This window comes from Halichoerus grypus, chromosome 1 (assembly GCF_964656455.1).
Source record: "Halichoerus grypus chromosome 1, mHalGry1.hap1.1, whole genome shotgun sequence".
In the NCBI taxonomy this organism is placed as follows: domain Eukaryota; kingdom Metazoa; phylum Chordata; class Mammalia; order Carnivora; family Phocidae; genus Halichoerus; species Halichoerus grypus.
The window spans coordinates 57,251,891-57,270,059 of record NC_135712.1 but is presented as its reverse complement, the minus strand read 5'-3'; the positions used below and the strand labels follow the sequence as shown (position 1 = coordinate 57,270,059).

General features: G+C 40.5%; 1 protein-coding gene across 14 annotated transcripts in view; it reads right to left on the bottom strand.

Moving 5' to 3' along the window:
• PHLDB2 (pleckstrin homology like domain family B member 2) overlaps positions 1-18,169 on the bottom strand; it is a 105,619-nt gene that overhangs the window by 76,191 nt on the left and 11,259 nt on the right. For 13 of the 14 annotated variants that reach the window (XM_078065877.1, XM_078065871.1, XM_078065892.1 and 10 more), the window contains exon 2: positions 9,681-11,029. The exons of the other annotated variant lie outside the window; for it this stretch is intronic. In XM_078065877.1, coding sequence (XP_077922003.1) covers positions 9,681-11,015 — 1,335 coding nt within the window. In that variant the 5' untranslated portion in view covers positions 11,016-11,029. The remainder of the gene's footprint in view (positions 1-9,680; positions 11,030-18,169) is intronic. 14 annotated transcript variants of the gene reach the window in all.

Genomic DNA, 18,169 nt, shown 5'->3' with positions numbered 1-18,169 from the left:
GCTTTTCTAGAACAGGAAAGAAAAATCCATATTACAATGAGCCAGCACAGTCACTAGACCTATTAGTGGATGAAAAATTTTTTACGAGGTCGATGAATAAATGGCTTTTAATTTAGATAATTTAACAACCAATATGGGGATCATTTTTCTATGAAGAATCGCTCGTCGTCCCACATTACCCTGTCTGTATTGATACTATATTTTCAATTTGCATCTTGTTTGTACATTTTTCTGTGAATTTTATTTCCGAGCTTTATTTCTTTTTTAGTCACGAGTCTTCCTGCATGAATTTATCACCTTAAAAAAAAGAATGAGACTCACTTCATAGCTGACCTGGTAGCCACCTCTTAATCCAAGGTGCTTTCTGTATTTTTGCATTTAGCCCAGAACGCTGACCTGTGTGAAGACCCACAGCACACATCCCTCAATTCTGAGCATAAATCCTTAACTGTGTGGCACCATCAAGAGGCAAGAGCTTGTACTGCCACCGTAAGAAGAGCCTAGGGTTGGCTCTCAAGTGTAGAGAAACCTGCTTTTAATAGCAACAGTCACAGACTATTGGAACAAAGAATTATACCGAGGCTTTGGCTCTGTGTTTCTCCAATGTGGAGTCACTAGATTATTGCTAAATGCTATTTTTTACCTTCCCATGACTCTTCTAGGCACCTAGTGATCCAACTGAAGGAGAACAAAAAGATGTGATAACTGTTTTTAGTCTCAGTAAACTGAGGACAGTTGGCACTCTCAATTTGCTAATGATTAATTCCTTCAGTATTTACTGCACAACTACCTACATGTCAACAATTCACCACTTAAAATACACAGAGAGAACGTCTGTAGTTTATTTCCGATGACCCCAAGTGATCTAACCATAGACAGCAGTCTTCTTCATATTACTCACTACTTACAGATTTACTCTTATTTTATTAGAAATGAAAGAGTCTGCATACAGAATGGACAGTTTATTTAGGCAGTATATAGCATCGCCATTCTAAGCTTGTGCTGTCTAAAATAGCATAATTAATTTCACCATTTCAAAAGGTTTTCTTTTTTTAAAAAAGATTTTATTTATTTGAGACGAGGGCGAGCAAGAGAGAGCATGCGCACGAGTGCGGGGGCGGGGCAGGGGGAGAAGCAGGCTCCCCGATGTGGGGCTCGATCCCAGGACCCCCGGATCACGACCTGAGCCAACGGCAGAAGCTTAACTGACCGAGCCACCCAGGCGCCCCTCAGAAAGTTTTCTGAACATAAGAAAACTTAAAATTGCATATATGGCTCACATTTACGGCTTCCATTTTATTTCTGAGCTAGACCCCATTGACCACGCAGGTAAAGGCATCAAAGTGAAAGAAGGTACAGAATGGCAGAGAACTGACAGACTGTTTGAAGCATTAGAGCTACGAAAAGCAAGGCTTCACAAAAATGAGTCCGTTTAAAGCTTATGCTAACTCTTTAGATTAAATAAATTAATGTAATAATAGACATTCTGAGCCAGAATATAGAAAGTGAGTCCTAATTTCTAAATATCCCTTTAAAAAGTCTGAGCCACAAAGTTAATTTGGTCAGGAACCAACCTCTCACCCATTTGCAGTTTATTTTATTTTTTTTAAAGATTTTATTTATTTATTTATTTGATAGAGAGAGATAGCGAGAGCAGGAACACAAGCAGGGGGAGTGGGAGAGGGAGAAGCAGACTTCCCGCGGAGCAGGGATCCCAGGGATCCCAGGACCCTGATATCATGACCTGAGCCGAAGGCAGACCCTTAACGACTGAGCCACCCAGGCGCCCCGCGTCTGCAGTTTAACTGGCTCACTTCCCACTAGTGCAACCATTTTTTAAAAATTAAAACTCCAGCCAGGATGGAGCAGGAGGAAGGGCCACACCAGGAAGAGATGCCTTCCAAGTCCGTGAGACTGGAGAACAAAATAGTTTTCAACACTTAAGCTTGCCTTCACATTTCAAACACATTCTTCTTAGGAAAAAAAAAAAAAAGATTAATACTATGGCTAGGTTGCATTAGGCGTTCTCTTAACGTTGTCCATTCTGCCTCCAACCAAGAAATGCTGTCAAATTCACAATGCAAAAAAAAAAAGTCTGAGTGTCCAAATTGTCTTTGGGATCAGGAATCACAAGGAAGTTCAGGCAGCAAGAATCAGGGAGAGAAAGCAACGGACACCTGCCGTTAGAGTGACCATCACCTGACAAGGCTCACACTTCTTAGGTTCCCAAATCGTTTTTCCTAATTGCAAAATTGAATAGCACCAACCTGTCTACTCTCTCGTTTCTAAAATGGTATCTGTACCTTACCATCTTAAGATTAGTGAACATATACATTTATTTTATAAAATGTTGTAATTCCTTAAATATGCTCCCTTATGCTGATATATACTTCTAGAAATACAGGTCTCTGGGCTGCTCAACAGTACACAAGCAAAACTCTGGGTCCTGCAGCCTCGGCTCCCATATGACGCTGGAGAGCACCAGTTCTTACAGAGAATGCTATGAAATTTTCAAAATAAAGGAAAGCATCTAATTTTCATCTTTTCATTTTTAACTACATATTGGAAGGGAATTGCTCCATTGCTGGAAGCAAAAAGATGCATTTATGCTGAGATATTTGCATTCTTTTTCATAGAGCTTCATGGTTACCTGGAACCAAGTGCATAAACTTAAGTTTGGGATGTCTGAAAATGAGAAGCAGAACCCTCGGCCATAGACTAAGGAAAGCCAGAATGAATATCATGAATGGGTATCAAAAACATTCATTTACTCTTTTCGAAAACAGGTATACGGTGCTTCCCATACTCTCATCATCGGCTAGGAGGTGGATACACAGCAGTGAACAAGACTGACGTGGTCCCAGCCTCGTGCGATCTAAAATTCTTCAGCTGTAAAGAGCTTTCAGAGAAGCTACTGGAACAAAGTGTCTTCCAAACAGTACAGAATTGCTGACCCAGACATTTCATCTATTCCAATAATAATACCATGGGAATATTAACATCTTCCTTGAAAGAAAGCCAACCTTATCTTCAGGATGGTAGAGCATGTAGCAAGTTAGAAACCTTATTCTGTGGTGCTTCATGAGACTGGCATCACGTTACAACACGTTTGAGAAATGAGTTCCAAGTGCGGCCCTGCACAGTTCTATACGGCGACAATGCTGTTTATCAAGGCACCACAGAAGATTGCCGTCTGCCAGAAAGAAGATATTGGATTGCTACAGTGCAATTTGTGGGGATCCACTGGTCCTCCACAAGAGCACCCAGATGCTTTGGGCATTGTAACCAAATGAATACTCTCCACAGCAGTCGGGTTTGCTACAGAGTATTTTAATGTTCCCCCTGTCTTTTTAAAATGTCTCCTCCCTGGACCTTAAGATGCACTAGATGCCATCCCTACCTCTATATTACTGGGAGGGAGGCAAATGAGAGGAATAACAGAATATCCTGTCTACTGTACAATTATTTCTCTAGCCTCCAAAAAACCTAGTTTGTCAAAGAATCAGCATCCCAGCCTTTTAGAGATATCTTATCCATTCATGTCCTCTACTTGGAAAACAGCTCAGAAGTGAGGAGTTTAAACAAGCACAGACCAGCCCAGAAGGAGGTCACGAGGTCTACGGAGTGAAGTACACACATTTCAGGCTCACAGAGCCCTCTCAAGACTTCACTTGGACCTAGTAACTCTTAGTTTGGAATATTTTTAAACAAGGCTTGATATCTGGTTTCTAAAATCATAAAAATGAAAGAAAAGGCTAGCATAATGACAAAGGCAGGAATTGGCAGAGAGAGCAAGAAAGAAGGAATAAAAATTATTAAAAAAAAACAAACATTTCAAATAGCACAGCAGTTGGAGGCCATTTAATATAGACTCAAAGTGGATTATTATACCTCATAAACAGGTCCTTGGAGGTTCATAATTAGGGTTCAATCTTTAAGACTCAATATAATTACCTTGAGTTTTCAAATAAAGATCGAACAAGTAAAAAAAAAAAAAATTCAGATGAAATCCTGGTATAATCACAGTTTAGCTAAAAAGTACTACAGAAATTATGCTTAGTGAACCAGGCTTACTCTGCTTGGTTTCCTCACTAATGAGTTAAATAAATCTTTGGCATCTACTCATTTTATATTTGTGTAAGAGTTCTGTTTCTTTTTCGAAAATTATGCTTTGACATTTTGGAGGTGCCTGTGAAATGTCCAAGTACACTCGTCTTGGGGAGTCAATTAAATTACATTTTTCACAAAACAGATCTCATGGGCTGGAAACCCAGGGGCAGCTTCTCTTGGCTCCTGGAGTAAATTCCAAATAGCAAGAGAACTTTACCTTCACTGACTTGCTCTTTTTTGCAGTTTCTGCTTTCCTGGCTGTGCTTTGTTTCTGTTTCTGATTCTTGGCCAAGTTTGACCAGGGTTTTGGTTTGCACACAAACCAATAGTTATCTCCACTGGTGGCAGCAATGAGTGGGGATCTGGTTTTATGGTCTGGCCACTTGTGATCTGCAGGTAGAACTGAAATTTAACCTTGCTCAGGTGAGTGATGACTGAACATTTGTGTTTGCTGTTGTTTTAATTTGTTGGTTATTTTGCTATCTGTGAGTTCAACTCAGGACAATATTTTGTGCCCAGTGGAAAAGTGAGCAGTCTCTTGAGATATGGAACAGGGAAATTTTATGTTCCAGTGTTTACTTTTGACCTCTAGCTAAAGCTATAGAACCAAGCTTTAAGTTCTTTATCTGAGTCTGTGTACCTGAGGGGGGCAAAAAATCACTGTGTATGTGTGAAGTATTTTCCTACTTCCTGGGGATAATAATAAATTGCTTTAGAGACTAATAAGCATTTAGATAAATCTAACATTTCCAAAATTCTAAGAAAATAAAATGAAAGTCTAATAATTAAAATATATTCACATTTTAAGAAAAAGAACCTTCTCATCAAAAAATGCTGATTTCAGAAGCAGTTTTTTTCTTAGAAAACAAGTTTACGTGATCAAAGCAATCTCTTGTACAAGTCAGACTGATTTGACAACCTGGTTTAAAAATCAGCTATATGTTTTTTCCTTGTTTTATTTGTGTACAGTATAATACATGTGTAATTTCCTACTTTTTTTGAGAGAGTTATTCATTTAAGAGAAAGAGAAAGAGAGAGCATGAGTGGGGGAGGGACAGAGGGAGAGGGAGACGATCCCAAGCAGACTCCACGCTGAACGCAGAGCCCAGAGCATGGCTCGATCCCAGGACTGAGATCATGACCTGAGCTGAAACCAGGAGTCAGATGCTCAACCAACTGAGGCACCCAGGTGCTCCTGTAATTTCATACTTAAATAAGTTTGGATTTATTTCTATCACAAAGGAATTAGTTTATCTGAATTTTTTAAATGTCTTATAAAATTAGTTCACTGAAAGATAAGCTAAGATCACTTCCATATAATGTTTAAGGTTAAGAAAAATACAAAAGTTGTGCTCAAAACAAAACTGAATTATAACCGTGACACACCTTTTTATATCAATAGTAATTATGTTCTGTGATGTGTCAGTTTAAGCATAATTTCCAATATCTTTAAGTTACATACTTTTTGCCTTAAAGTATCCGGTCATTCCAGAATTGACAGAAGACCATGAAGAACAAAAGTTGGTGAAAATTTTAAAATTGTAGGTTTGCACAAAGGGAGCTTTATTTGACTTGGTTTATAATACTTGCAATAGCAAGTCTAGGGGCGCCTGGGTGGCTCAGTCGTTAAGCGTCTGCCTTCGGCTCAGGTCATGATCCCAGGGTCCTGGGATCGAGCCCCACATCAGGCTCCCTGCTCCGCGGGAAGCCTGCTTCTCCCTCTCCCACTCCCCCTGCTTGTGTTCCCTCTCTGGCTGTCTTTCTCTCTGTGAAATAAATAAAACCTTTAAAAAAAAAAAAATAGCAAGTCTATAAAAATGTAATAAAATGTTAAAATTATGGCAAAGTTCGCACAACTTTGATGGGTTTATTCATAAAGTAATTTTAAAAAATGTAATGCATGACAAATACCCTATTAACATAAAACTAAAATGCAGTTACCTATATTGAAATGACAGATTGATCTTGGAGAAATCAGCCTATGCTTATAAAAAGTAATAAAAGTTATTTTTCTACATAATCTGCCCAGAGAGCAGAGAGATTCGGTATCTCACAAGGGTACTTTTTTTGTGCTTTGTGCTAACTGGAATATATCTCTGAATATTTATTTATTTATTTATTTTTAAAGATTTTATTTATTTATTTGACAGAGAGAGACACAGCAAGAGAGGGAACACAAGCAGGGGGAGTGGGAGAGGGAGAAGCAGACTCCCTGCAGAGCAGGGAGCCCGATGTGGGGCTCGATCCCAGGGCCCTGGGATCATGACCTGAGCAGAAGGCAGACGCCTAATGACTGAGCCACCCAGGTGCCCCTCCCTGAATATTTAAAATGACATAAAAGTTCTTCATTTCCTAATGATTTAAGATATCTTGTAGATTATAAAATAATCTATTGTTGCTTTATTCAGTAGGCAAACTACAAATATTCATTGTTCTCATGCATCCACAATCCTATATTAGTCACGTAATGAAATCTTCTCTAATTAATATTTGATTTTGCCTTCCCAAAATCAGACCCTAAATTCAGAAAAAAAAAAAAAAAAGTTTTCCAAGATATCTTTTATATCTGAACTATCCTTAAGTTTTCCCATTTGACACCTGGGCAAGCACAAGATTTGTTCCTTAACTTTACAAAAAGTAGAATGTCAGAAATAATTAGGTTTGCTATGCCCTTATTTATGAATAGCTCAACACCATCAAAAATTGCATAGGAAGATTTATCAAATCAAATGAGAAGCTCAGCCTTCCCTAGGCTAATTTTGTATGGGTAAAATATTATAATATAAATAAAGTCCAGAGATGGTGTACTTTACACAAAGGTCCTGGGTATGTGAAATGTCCTCACTCTCTGTGATACGTTCTTACCCTCCGGGGAAACACTGATTAAATAAGACCAATGTCCTACGCCCTGACAGAGGATTTTAACTCTCCTTCTTGCTGATTACTGTTCATGAACTTAACCACAGATTAATCACAGCCACTTACTCTTATCCTCACCAAGTGGTCTCTGCTTTCCTCTCAAGTTTGCCTAGACATTCTGCTGTAAGTTATAGACCACAATATGCCTTTAACAAAGAAAGAGTCTCAGGGCCTGGTGGAAACAACTTTACCGGATACTCTTTCTTCAATCTTGTGAGTAGAGGCTTCTGAGGTGCCACCGCATAGGCAAGCATGAGACAGTATGAGGTGGCTAAATCAGATTCTGAGGACTTCTTTTAGTCCACAAATAGATAACTTCGTGAAATCAAATTAATGACCCAAGATGCAAAGGAATAAGAATTATACAGAACTCATCGAACTGATACTGGAAATCTAATTTCCGTATGTATTGTGGAAAATCATTGGCATTATGTGTAATGTTCTACTGTCTAAATGGGGAACACCTTTAGCATTCATCTCCATCGATCTCTAACCCTCAATTTAGCTGACTCTGATTTTGCAAACTAAATGAAACATTCTTTCAAGGGTAGCTTGTTCTCCTTGGTCCCTCAGAATTCAGGAAGAAATATTTTTTCTAAGTCACTGTATTTTTTAAATGCAATAACATTTCTTGCATAGGCTCAGTAAGAATCTATCTTCCCTTTTACTGGGAGGTCACTAGGCAAATAGACTAAGCAACGGAGGCCAAACCCAGAGCGTCATATTTAAACATAAGCCTCATTTCATCGAATATCATAAAGCCCATCATGAAGCAAAAAAGGGTTCTAACTTCATATTTGGAGCCAATACCCACAAAGTTCTCCCAAGAAGTTGAACCAAGACCTGTTTGTGACTTACAAGGCGCTGACTTTACAGGCAGTAAGGAAGGTCACTTCCTGGATTGTCGGGAACTTTAGCAGATTTGGGGAAACTGGAGGAATGAGAAATTCACCACACTTAAAAGTGCTAAAGATGAAACCTGGAGGTGATTTTCGAGGTTGGTTTCCTGCCCTTGGAACAGAAGAGGAAATAATAGCATCTCAGGAAGATCACTGGAGTGAAGGAAGCCATTGAAATGCTCTCCTAGATTCCTTAATAAATTATCCAATAGAGGTTAACTTTCTGGCTTCACTAATAATAGTTGCTCCGGGATGAACGGTACAGCATAGGGGATATAGTCAGTAGTTGTAAGGTGACAGATGGGAGCCACGCTCGCAGTGAGCATAGCCTAAGGTACAGATATGCAGAATCACTATGTTGTATGCCTGAAACTAACGTACCTCATGTAACACTGTGTCAATTATACTATAATAAAAAAAAGTAAGAGTTGTTCAGCACACTATGGAGCCAGATTTGCTATCCCACATACAAGAAAGCTTTTTCATATGCTAATTAAAACTTCTCCTGAACTTATGTCAATGAATCAAGCCCAAATACAATACCTTTTTGTGACCATGAAAAATCTCTGGAGATTATTTACGATAACAAAGGAAATTGTCATACTGGAGCACCATCTAACAGACCCACCCAAGGAATACAGAATTCTCTAAGGGTATGCACATTCGTTTTCATTCACTATTACTGATTAGGATATCTGTAAGGATAGATATTTACTTATCAAAAATTACTAGTGACGCAAATGATGCTTTTTCTAAAATTCCAATCAAATTTTGTCCTGGATAGATGCAAACGGTTTCTGTCCATTTGAATCCAAAGGTTACAATTTTATTATCCTGTGGGGCGTTACTCAGCTTGGTATGTGATTCAGAAATCTTATTCCAGTATACTTTCTTTTAGCAATGAAAATACTTTTGATACTCTTATACTTTTGTAGATCAGCTGTATCATCTTGTTGCATCCCTCATCAAGGAACAACTCACCATTAATGAATTAAAATAATCTCTGACCCTGTTCTTCCTAAAAAACACATGGACAAAAAAGTCTATGCTTAAAAGAAAAAAAGAATAAGAATGCAGTAGTTTGTCCTCATTCCTTAATGGGACTCTCAAGAGATGTTTCCTCCTTTCTTACTATTTTCAGTATTTCCCACAATAAGCATAAATCCATTTTCAATAGAAAAAGACAACTCAAAAAACTTTTCTGAATGTGTAGTTGGGTGTCACTATGTACTAGGAGACATCACTGAAAGGCGTATGGGGGTGGTGTATGTGTACCTTGCAGGAAAAAGGTTGGGCAACATTTAGCCGACCTTTCAACTTTCCAGACCACTTGCTCTACCAAAAAGTTTACTGCCTAATTCCCAATGAGTCATGATTTCACCGATTATTCCTATCAGACCACGCCCATGCTAATTTGATGGCATCGGTAATATAAATCAGTGTTTACTCACAGTCTTAAAGAAAAGTTTGTAAGACTTATAAGAAATTCAGTAAAATTCACAACTACATGGTTAGGTTTATCAAGAAGCCGCTGCAGAGCAACTTAACATAACACTAGCTACAGGTAGGCCTTCAAGTACCCACACGTGACCAATAACAGGGCACGAGAAAGGGAAGGACAGCAGAATTCTAGAAAGGCACAGCAGTGGCTGGTGCCCTTGGACATCCTACAGGCCCACACATATCCTTGGAGTGCGTCTCCAAGAAGCTGCTCAAGGGAAGAGTGAGGTCAAGTCAGATGAAGAAGATTACCAGTCGCTCCATCTCCTGCTCCCTGAGTCTCTCCTCCCTCTGCCGCCGGTGATAATCCATCAGGTCATCGCGGCCTGAAATGGAGCTGATGCTGCTTTTCCTTTCCCGAAGGATGGGCTGGGGAGTTCCTGAGGCCTGTCTGAGGCTGTCCAAATCCGCATCATCAAACTCGACAGATCCACAAGAGAAGTTCCTCCTGGCGGCAAACACTCTGTCCGGCTCCCCGGGAGGAAACGAGTGACCTGGGCCAGGCCCGGAGTAGGAAGCCCTGTCAAGGTCATCGGAGGTACAGGAGGAGGTGGAGGCCAGAAGCATCTTGCGAGCCACTCGCGGACTGGCAGGGACACTGAGGGTGGAGCTGACGTAAGGATGGCCCTCAGACGCTGAGGGTTTATAGGGTAAAGCCCCTGAGCTCAAAGAAGAAAAATTCAGGTAATTGTCATTGTCTATGATGCTATGAGGTAGATCCTTTTCCCCCAGTTTTGTTCGTTTGGAACTGCCCAGAGAGTTTCTGGGAGGCAAACTGAGGGGCGTCAGCTGGTTGTCGGTGGCCCTGTGTAACCTGGGGAGAGAGCGGCTGTAGGCTCCCATGTGACTCAGGCTGCTGCCCGAATACTTCCTAGTTCTTAAACCCATGTTTTCAGATGCCGGCTCCTTGTGTCGGCTCAACTTGGGCTGAAGGGTCAGGTTGTCCTGGATGCTCATTTTCCTGGCTTGCTTTGGGCTTGAAGGCATGCTTGCTGCCCCCGATCTGCTGATGGGAGAGGGGCCCGTGTCACTCAGGGGACTTCCGTTCCACATGGCCAGGAGCGAGCCGGACACCTTCCGGCCTTCCAGCCCCCCGAGAAAGTAGACATTGTCGTGGGATTTATTCCTTGAGCTATATTTGGAGTAGGGAGGCTTCTCTGCGAGCCTCAAGGACCTTTCACTGTCCCGGCCAGTATAATGATCGAAGTCCCCTCTCCCAAGTGGGTACCCACTGAGGGAGGGGGAAGTGCTGAGTAGAGGGGTGGGCGGTTTCATGGAAATATTTTTGTCAGTCCCATCGCAGGAGAACTGCTTGCTTCCCTGGATTTTGGCCAGGGAGGGGCTGCTCCTGACACTGGTTCCCAGAGGGGAAGGGCTTCTCTTAGCAGCCACAGGTTGTGAGAGGGTTAAATAAGAGCCAGAATAGTCTCCATTGGCTTTAAATCTCAGGCTGGAAGAATATTTCTTCGGGCTCAGGCTCTCCATCATGTTTGGGGAATCGTCCTCAAGGGAATTTGCCACCAAGCTTGCCTCTAAGCTACCATTTTGTAAATCGAGCTGCTTCTGCGTGTGGCAATGCTCCGCCATGATCTTGTTGGAATCTGTAAAGGAAAAAAGAGAAAATCTTACTTAGCAAAGAAGATTGAAAAAGAGCAAGGACTTGTCAGCCTACATCTGAACAAATAGCCTTGCAGTCCGACCTGATGTAATTAACAAGCACAAACTCTGTTTTAGTAATAAATCTGGTAAAACTATTGCAAAATGAAGAACCATAAAGAACACTGATCTGGGGGGCACCTGGGTGGCTCAGTCGGTTAAGCGTCTGCCTTCGGCTCAGGTCATGATCCCAGGGTCCTGGAATCGAGCCCTGCATCAGGCTCCCCGCTCAGCGAGGAGCCTGCTTCACTCTCTCCCTCCGCTGCTCCCCCTGCTTGTGCTTTCTCTCTCTCTCTCTCAAATAAATAAATAAAATCTTAAAAAAAAAAAAAAGAACACCGATCTGGGATGCTTTTTGTACAAAAGAAAAATAACTCAAGAGGCCATGGATGATATTTGAGAAGAACAAATCCCTAACAAAGTACAGGTGAGGTTCGTCCATAAAAGAGACAATTTCCCGTTAGTGTTCCAGTCCTTGGTGGACCACCTGCTTCCTGAGTACCACGCAAACACCCAATGTGGTGATGCAATGCACCCTCCTTTGGATGTCTCTGCTAGAATCATTAACTGCTCAGAAGTCAAGTCCTGCAGAGATAAAATTCACATTCTGGCACATACAGAGAGTTCCACATTAGACACTGATCAGTAACATGAGGGTCAGAAGGTGACTCTTTAAAGGGGGCTATGAGAGTTACCTTCTCAAGAAAGATTTCATAAAGTTCATGCACCCATCAGAAAAGGCAGGTAATCGAGGAAACAGAGAAAAGAGGGTTCCCCAAACTACTGCCATCTCAGGGTCAGGAGGCAGTATTTAAAACCTGAAACTGGAGTATCCTTCAAGTTCCAGGCACCCTAAATGAATCATGCTCATCCTTGATCTCACACTCTTGTTTGAATTCCATTAACTTAAGAAAATAAGTTTTAGGTTATGAAAACGTACTTTAAATACAAATTATCGCTGCAAATGAGAAGGCTTGTATTTGTAACTGAAAAAAATATGTATTTTGCAGATTATCATCAAAGGAAAGACACAGTTTAAACATTCACATTGAACTCATGCAATGCTGAGATGGCCCAACACCTCAGCCTCCTCAGACACTAGGTATTACATCCCTGGTCTCTGTATCAACAGAGTCATTCATGGTGAGTTAACCAATTCTATGACGGGCTTGCTTCCGTAACTAGGCCACAAGTTTAAGGAAGAGGGGTAGATGTAGTATTTCATCTCATCTCCAGCCTCTTCTGACTCCCATGGACCCACTGGTGAGACACTCAATGAACACTAGTTTTCAATTTCTGTCACAGCCTTCCTCCACTGAGTCCTAGCCAGAGATTGGGGACTTCGCCTTGCATGCTCAGCTTTGCAGATTTCCTGGGCAGATTCAGACAGTAGAGTAGGGAACTGCTTCTTATCCAGGCTGGGGCCAAGAAACAGTCTGGGTGTTTAAATCCTAGTGATGGGCTGAGTACCCATCATCTTGTAAAGTCAAGCTTCCCCCAGTAAGCTCTGCTTTGGGTTCCCTATCCTCCAACCCAAATCCCTGCCCTGGTGGATTAAAAGCATGATTATCTTTTGGAGTAGACCTCAAGAAAAAAAAAAATGAGATTCTCCTTTAGAACTGCCTCCCAGCTGGAATCTGGTCCTGCAATCTGGCTTTTGTCAGGTCTTTCAATCTTCAAGGACCATGCCATCTCTGCCCCTAAGCCAAATGTCCCTTTCAGCAGCTGTTTATGACCACCAGCTATGATCTTTAAAGCAACGCAAGCCTGGTTTGAGACATACCTCCCTCTGCCCCCTTGGAGGACTGAAACCAAGATGACCTCCAGTCATGATCCCCTCTGTTCTCAACTAACTTCATCTCTGCTTGGTCTGCCATGCTCAAATTCCAGCAAACCTTGGCCAATTCCCTCAAGTTAAATATTTTCAAATTGAAGAAACAAGGAAATAAGTGGGCCCTGAGGACATTACAGTGTTATTTATTATGAGGGGCAAATACCCTAAATGCCTAACAATAGGGAAAAAGTTAAATAAGCTATAATACTTCATATGGGTGAATATTACACACTCATTTAAAATAATTATTTTGAAGTATAATTTCTAGTCTAAAAAGTGCATTCATATAATGTTCAGTAAATTTTAAAAGTCATATATAAATGAGTACAGTTTTCTTATATGTACACCCACCCAAACACACTGATTACACACAGACACTCAGGTCAAAATCCTGGGAGTCATCATTGATATCCCCAATCAATGTCTCCTCTCTCAATCCTATCCCTCATCTATCACTTCCTTCCTCATTTTATCCATCAATAAATCTTATCAACATTGTCCCTAAAACATAGTCTCAATCTGATCATTTCTTGCCATTTCCACCGCTACCCCCCTATTATGAACCAATATCTTCTCTTGTTTTGTCTATATGCCTATTCTACACCAAGAACAAGAACAATGGAATGGAAGAAATCATGCCAAAAAGTCAGTAGTGGTTTTATCTGGGTGGAGGTATTACCAGTGATTTTTAATTCACCTCTCATACTAGTTTGTACTTTGCACATTTTATGCACTCTATCTGACTTGCTTTGACAGTTAAGGGGGGGAAAACAGTGTAAAATACTAGAGTATAATCTGTGGCAATACTTCTCTTTTTAAAAATTTGCATTTATTGGGCGCCTGGGTAGCTCAGATGGTTGGGCGTCTGTCTTCGGCTCGGGTTATGGTCCCAGGGTCCTGGGATCGAGTCCTGCATTGGGCTCCCTGCTCCTTGGGAGCCTGCCTCTTCCTCTGCCCCTCTCTCTCTCTGTATCTCATGAATAAATAAATAAAATCTTTTATAAAAATAAAAAATTGCATTTATTTTATTTCAGCTTTATTGAGGTATGATTGACAGATAAGATTGCAAGATATTTAAAATGGACATTGTGGTAATTTGATGTACATACATGTTGTGAATGGATTCTCACCATCTGGTTAGTTAACACATCCATCACCTCAAACACGTGTGTGTGTGTGAAAGAAAGAGAGAGAGAGAAAGAGAGAACATTCAAGTTGTAAATGAGTTGGTAAAAGGGTACAGACTTTCAGCTACAAGATGGATGTCTGAGGATCTAATATAAAACATGGTGACTACACTGTAGTTGAAAACACTATTGTATAATTGAAATTTGCTAAGAAAGTAGAACTTAAGTGTTCTCAGAAATACTTCATGTTTAAGTTGATTACGTTCTCATTTTTCCTAAGCTTTTGTCGAACTGTTGAGCCAGATAATAACTCTTCTAAAAAAGGTTCTTGGTCAGACTAACTTAATATGTAAATATCTGATGACTTCAACATTTTTCCCAACTCTTCTTAATGACTCAGGCAAAATGTTAATTGTGCAAATATACCCATTCCGTACTCTAATCATCTGAAAAACTACAAAATCAAACACAACGCCTCCCCTAATATGAGTAAAGTGAACAAAGTGGTTACAAAAAAATTCCCAGAAGTCTGCTGAACACAGCTTGTACAATAATATTAGCATCCTCATCTTCTAAAAAATGTAGTTAACAGGATACATACTTGAAGTGGTTCTAATTATTGTACGGAAAAATTTAAAATCCCAACAGAAAGTTCTAGGTACTTTATTCATTAAATGGTTCATAGGTGCCCACCGTGCATCAGATATTGATTTAGGTATTAGTGGGGCTCGCTAACGTTCCTGACCTCCTCCTTCAGAAACACAGAGGTGTTGCTCTTGTACACCCCTATGACATTGGGTATGGCTACATCTCTTGCTTTGATCAAGGAACAATGAGAGAAAGTGACATGTCAGTTCCAAGCCGAAACATGAAGAACTGGGGCATGATTCACTCTTTCCAGCCCCCCGCCAAGATGACTAGCATGCATCCAAGTTTATGCAGACTTTCTTAGCCTATACCCCTCAGTGAGGACACCATGAAACAGGACCCTTGCCAACCCAAGATTGTCTTAAGCCACTGAGATTTGGGAGTTGTTTGCTACTATGAAGGTGTTAATCTTCCTTAAGTTCTTACCATAAACTAGGCTTTCAGCTGGGCACTGGGAAGTATGTGGTCATATTCCACTTCCTGCCTTTACATAGCTTACAATCCAAAGGGAAAGACATTCTTATGAACAAATGATTGCCATACAGTGTGACACGTGCCTTAATAGAGAACTGACTGACACATAGGTAAAGGGGCATGGAGGGGACTAACCCAGTGAGAGAGTGGGAGTCTGTGGAAATCATAGTGGAAAGAAATGACAATAAAGTTAAGTCCCATTGAAGGAAAGAGAATCTGACGAGTACTATCTAAGGGTAGCATAAGGCCACTTCTACACCTAAAATTCTGTGATTTTAAGGGTATAAAGAAATCCCCAAGCCCATTAGACTACTAGCACATGCAGCAAATGTCCTGTCTCTGGCAGAATTAACAACAAAAATTGTGTAAGGAAAAAGAAACGGTTATTTTCTTTATTATGGTCCTTTTTGAAAAAAGTCTAGCATGTAAATCTGCTGGGATGAACTATATTTAATAATCATGCATTTCTCTCTCATAGTGATCGAAATCCTTTCCCATCTCTACCACCATGTAAGATACACCCTCAAGGGTCCCAGCCATTTGCCTACCCTAAGAGTGGTTTGAATTGGAAAGCAATCTTCCAACCATTTAGGATATCTTAGACAAGGCTACAAGAGGAAATCCGTGAGATATTAGAATAGACAAGAAGAGAATTAAAGTCAGTTCGTGGAGAGACTTTGGTTTTAAGATAATGTATACAAAATGGGAAACAGAGCTAAGTTAGAAGAAGAATTCCCACAATGTGCAGAGACAGCAATCCAGAAAGTAAGCCAGAGCACATGTGATTAAGTAGAAGTCAAAAATTAAACAGTGAACCCAAACACTGCATTTTAAATATTTACTCTGTTAACAGCACAGAGTTGAAGGGCTTAACACCTCATGTCAAAAAATGGATATTTAGAAGTTTAATTTTCTTAAAGAGTATAGTTTTTCTGTTTTCTCCTAATAAAATTGGTCAGGTCACTATGTATAAAGCAAATAAATTCTATTTTGGTGTGAAAAAAGTTTAATTTTTGACTCAGCCATATAAGATAATGATGTCATTTTAGATGATGAAATATATTACTATATTTGAATTTGTTTGCAGTTGCAAATGTTACTTAATCACCCAAATAAAATACTAACAAATTCTCTTCCCTCTTCATTTGGGCAAATAAAACGAGAGAGTATCAAACTCCTACAGGTTTCTTACTACCTTATAGGGTGGTAACACTTGATACCCTCACACGTGCTTTTCTAAAAATCAAAAAGTATAATTACTGAAGCAGTTTGGTTGGCCAAACAAAATGCAATACGAAAATATTGCAACGTAGTAGTTGCTGAAAGATCAGCTTTACAGACTCCAGGGAAGAGACAAGCAGGACATTTGCAAAGAAGCCACATCTGAGAAACATGTAACATTACTCCCCCATATGCACATACTTGCAGGGGAAATTTAAGCATGATTTGGACATACGGACATTCCAGAGAATATTTGAAGGAATATTCATGTTTGATACCCCAGTTTTTCAGTTCAAACTCACTGGGTCTCTTAAAGATATGTAAAAGGCTGTACATGTAAAAATTTATCATCAAATACAAATATGGAACTGACTCATTTCCTGAAGCTTAGTTCACCCGCCTAGCTGAGTGCATCTGTATACCTGTCTCAATTTGATATCTCTTAATCCCACCAACCAATTCAACTCAAAAGGTAAAGAATCAGCTGGTGCCCTTGCTGGCCCCAGGAGCGACAATCATGGCATGATGTCTTTCTCCTTTCCTACTTCCAGAGTATTCTTTTCATTGCAGGTGAGATCACACAAGTGGAGGCTAAGAAATGGGGAAAGCACAAGAGAACGGAGAATGGTAACCAGTACGTACTTTGAAGGAAGATGAAAGGGTGAACAAGCAGGCGGAAGGGTGGAAAACACAGTTGGAAGAGTTTGGGTTTAATGAGGAAATGAGGGAAGGAGTGTTGGGATGGGAACACTGCAGATAGAATGCATCAGAGACTGCAGCTGAGTTTAAGATGAGGAAGAGCTAGGATGGTGCAGGTAAAAGGAAGGTGTTGCCGAAGTGGCAAAGGAGAGGGAGGGCAGTAGTGGGGAGAGATCTGCGTTAACATGTGTAAGAGGGGAGGCAGGCAAGGAAGACTCCGTTTCCAGCCTGGCTTCTGGGTCTACACTGGTGTGTTTATTTTGGGTTTCCTACACATCTTATGTAAACAAAAAGAAGTCTCAGGGAAATTATAAAACGACTGCATTGTTATTATGGAAGCAAAAGAGTCCCGAGGGCTTGAGCAACTCCGTTGTATTACATGCATATCCACAGAATGGGCGTGGAGAAGGGGAGAAGTCATCTGGTGCCCATCTGAGAGAAAAGACAACACCGGGAAGTCTAAACAGGAAAGAAGTTAATGTATGCTGAAACGTTTGGGCTTACTTTCCAATCCATAAATTTAATCCCCCCAGAGCTCTTGTTATTTTATCACCTGAAATGTACATCAGCTCACTGTCAATTAGAAAATGCCAGAAGTCATGAAGAGATCTCTGGAAGATTGCACAGAAACTCACAGCGCTTTTTCCCTAGAGAAGAAAATTACTTGAAAAACTATCTCGAGGATCATGTTGATGAGTTTCTTTGTAGCTCCTTTGCTCTTTGAACCACAGTTCTGGCATCTGTTTTAAAAGAGTTCTCCAGCACTCCGTACACTCAGTAACAACACAACAAAGCTGATCCCATTCAAACTGTGTCACCAACAGGGAATTTACAGCACTGCAATGGCCTGAGATGTAGGGATCTTGGTTTCAAGATGCTGAAAACACACCGAGAGAGGAAAGTTTTAAGAAACAAATTAACACAAAGCGTGTGTTATGTTGTGTTGCACTGCGCTGCATTGCGTTGCGTTGTGTTAAGGGAGAAGGACTTACAGTCTGACCCATATAAATGCAGTTATCCAGAAACCCCAAAAGAGTTTGGAGGAGTCCTAAACTATATGATGCATTACTTGTCATTTGACC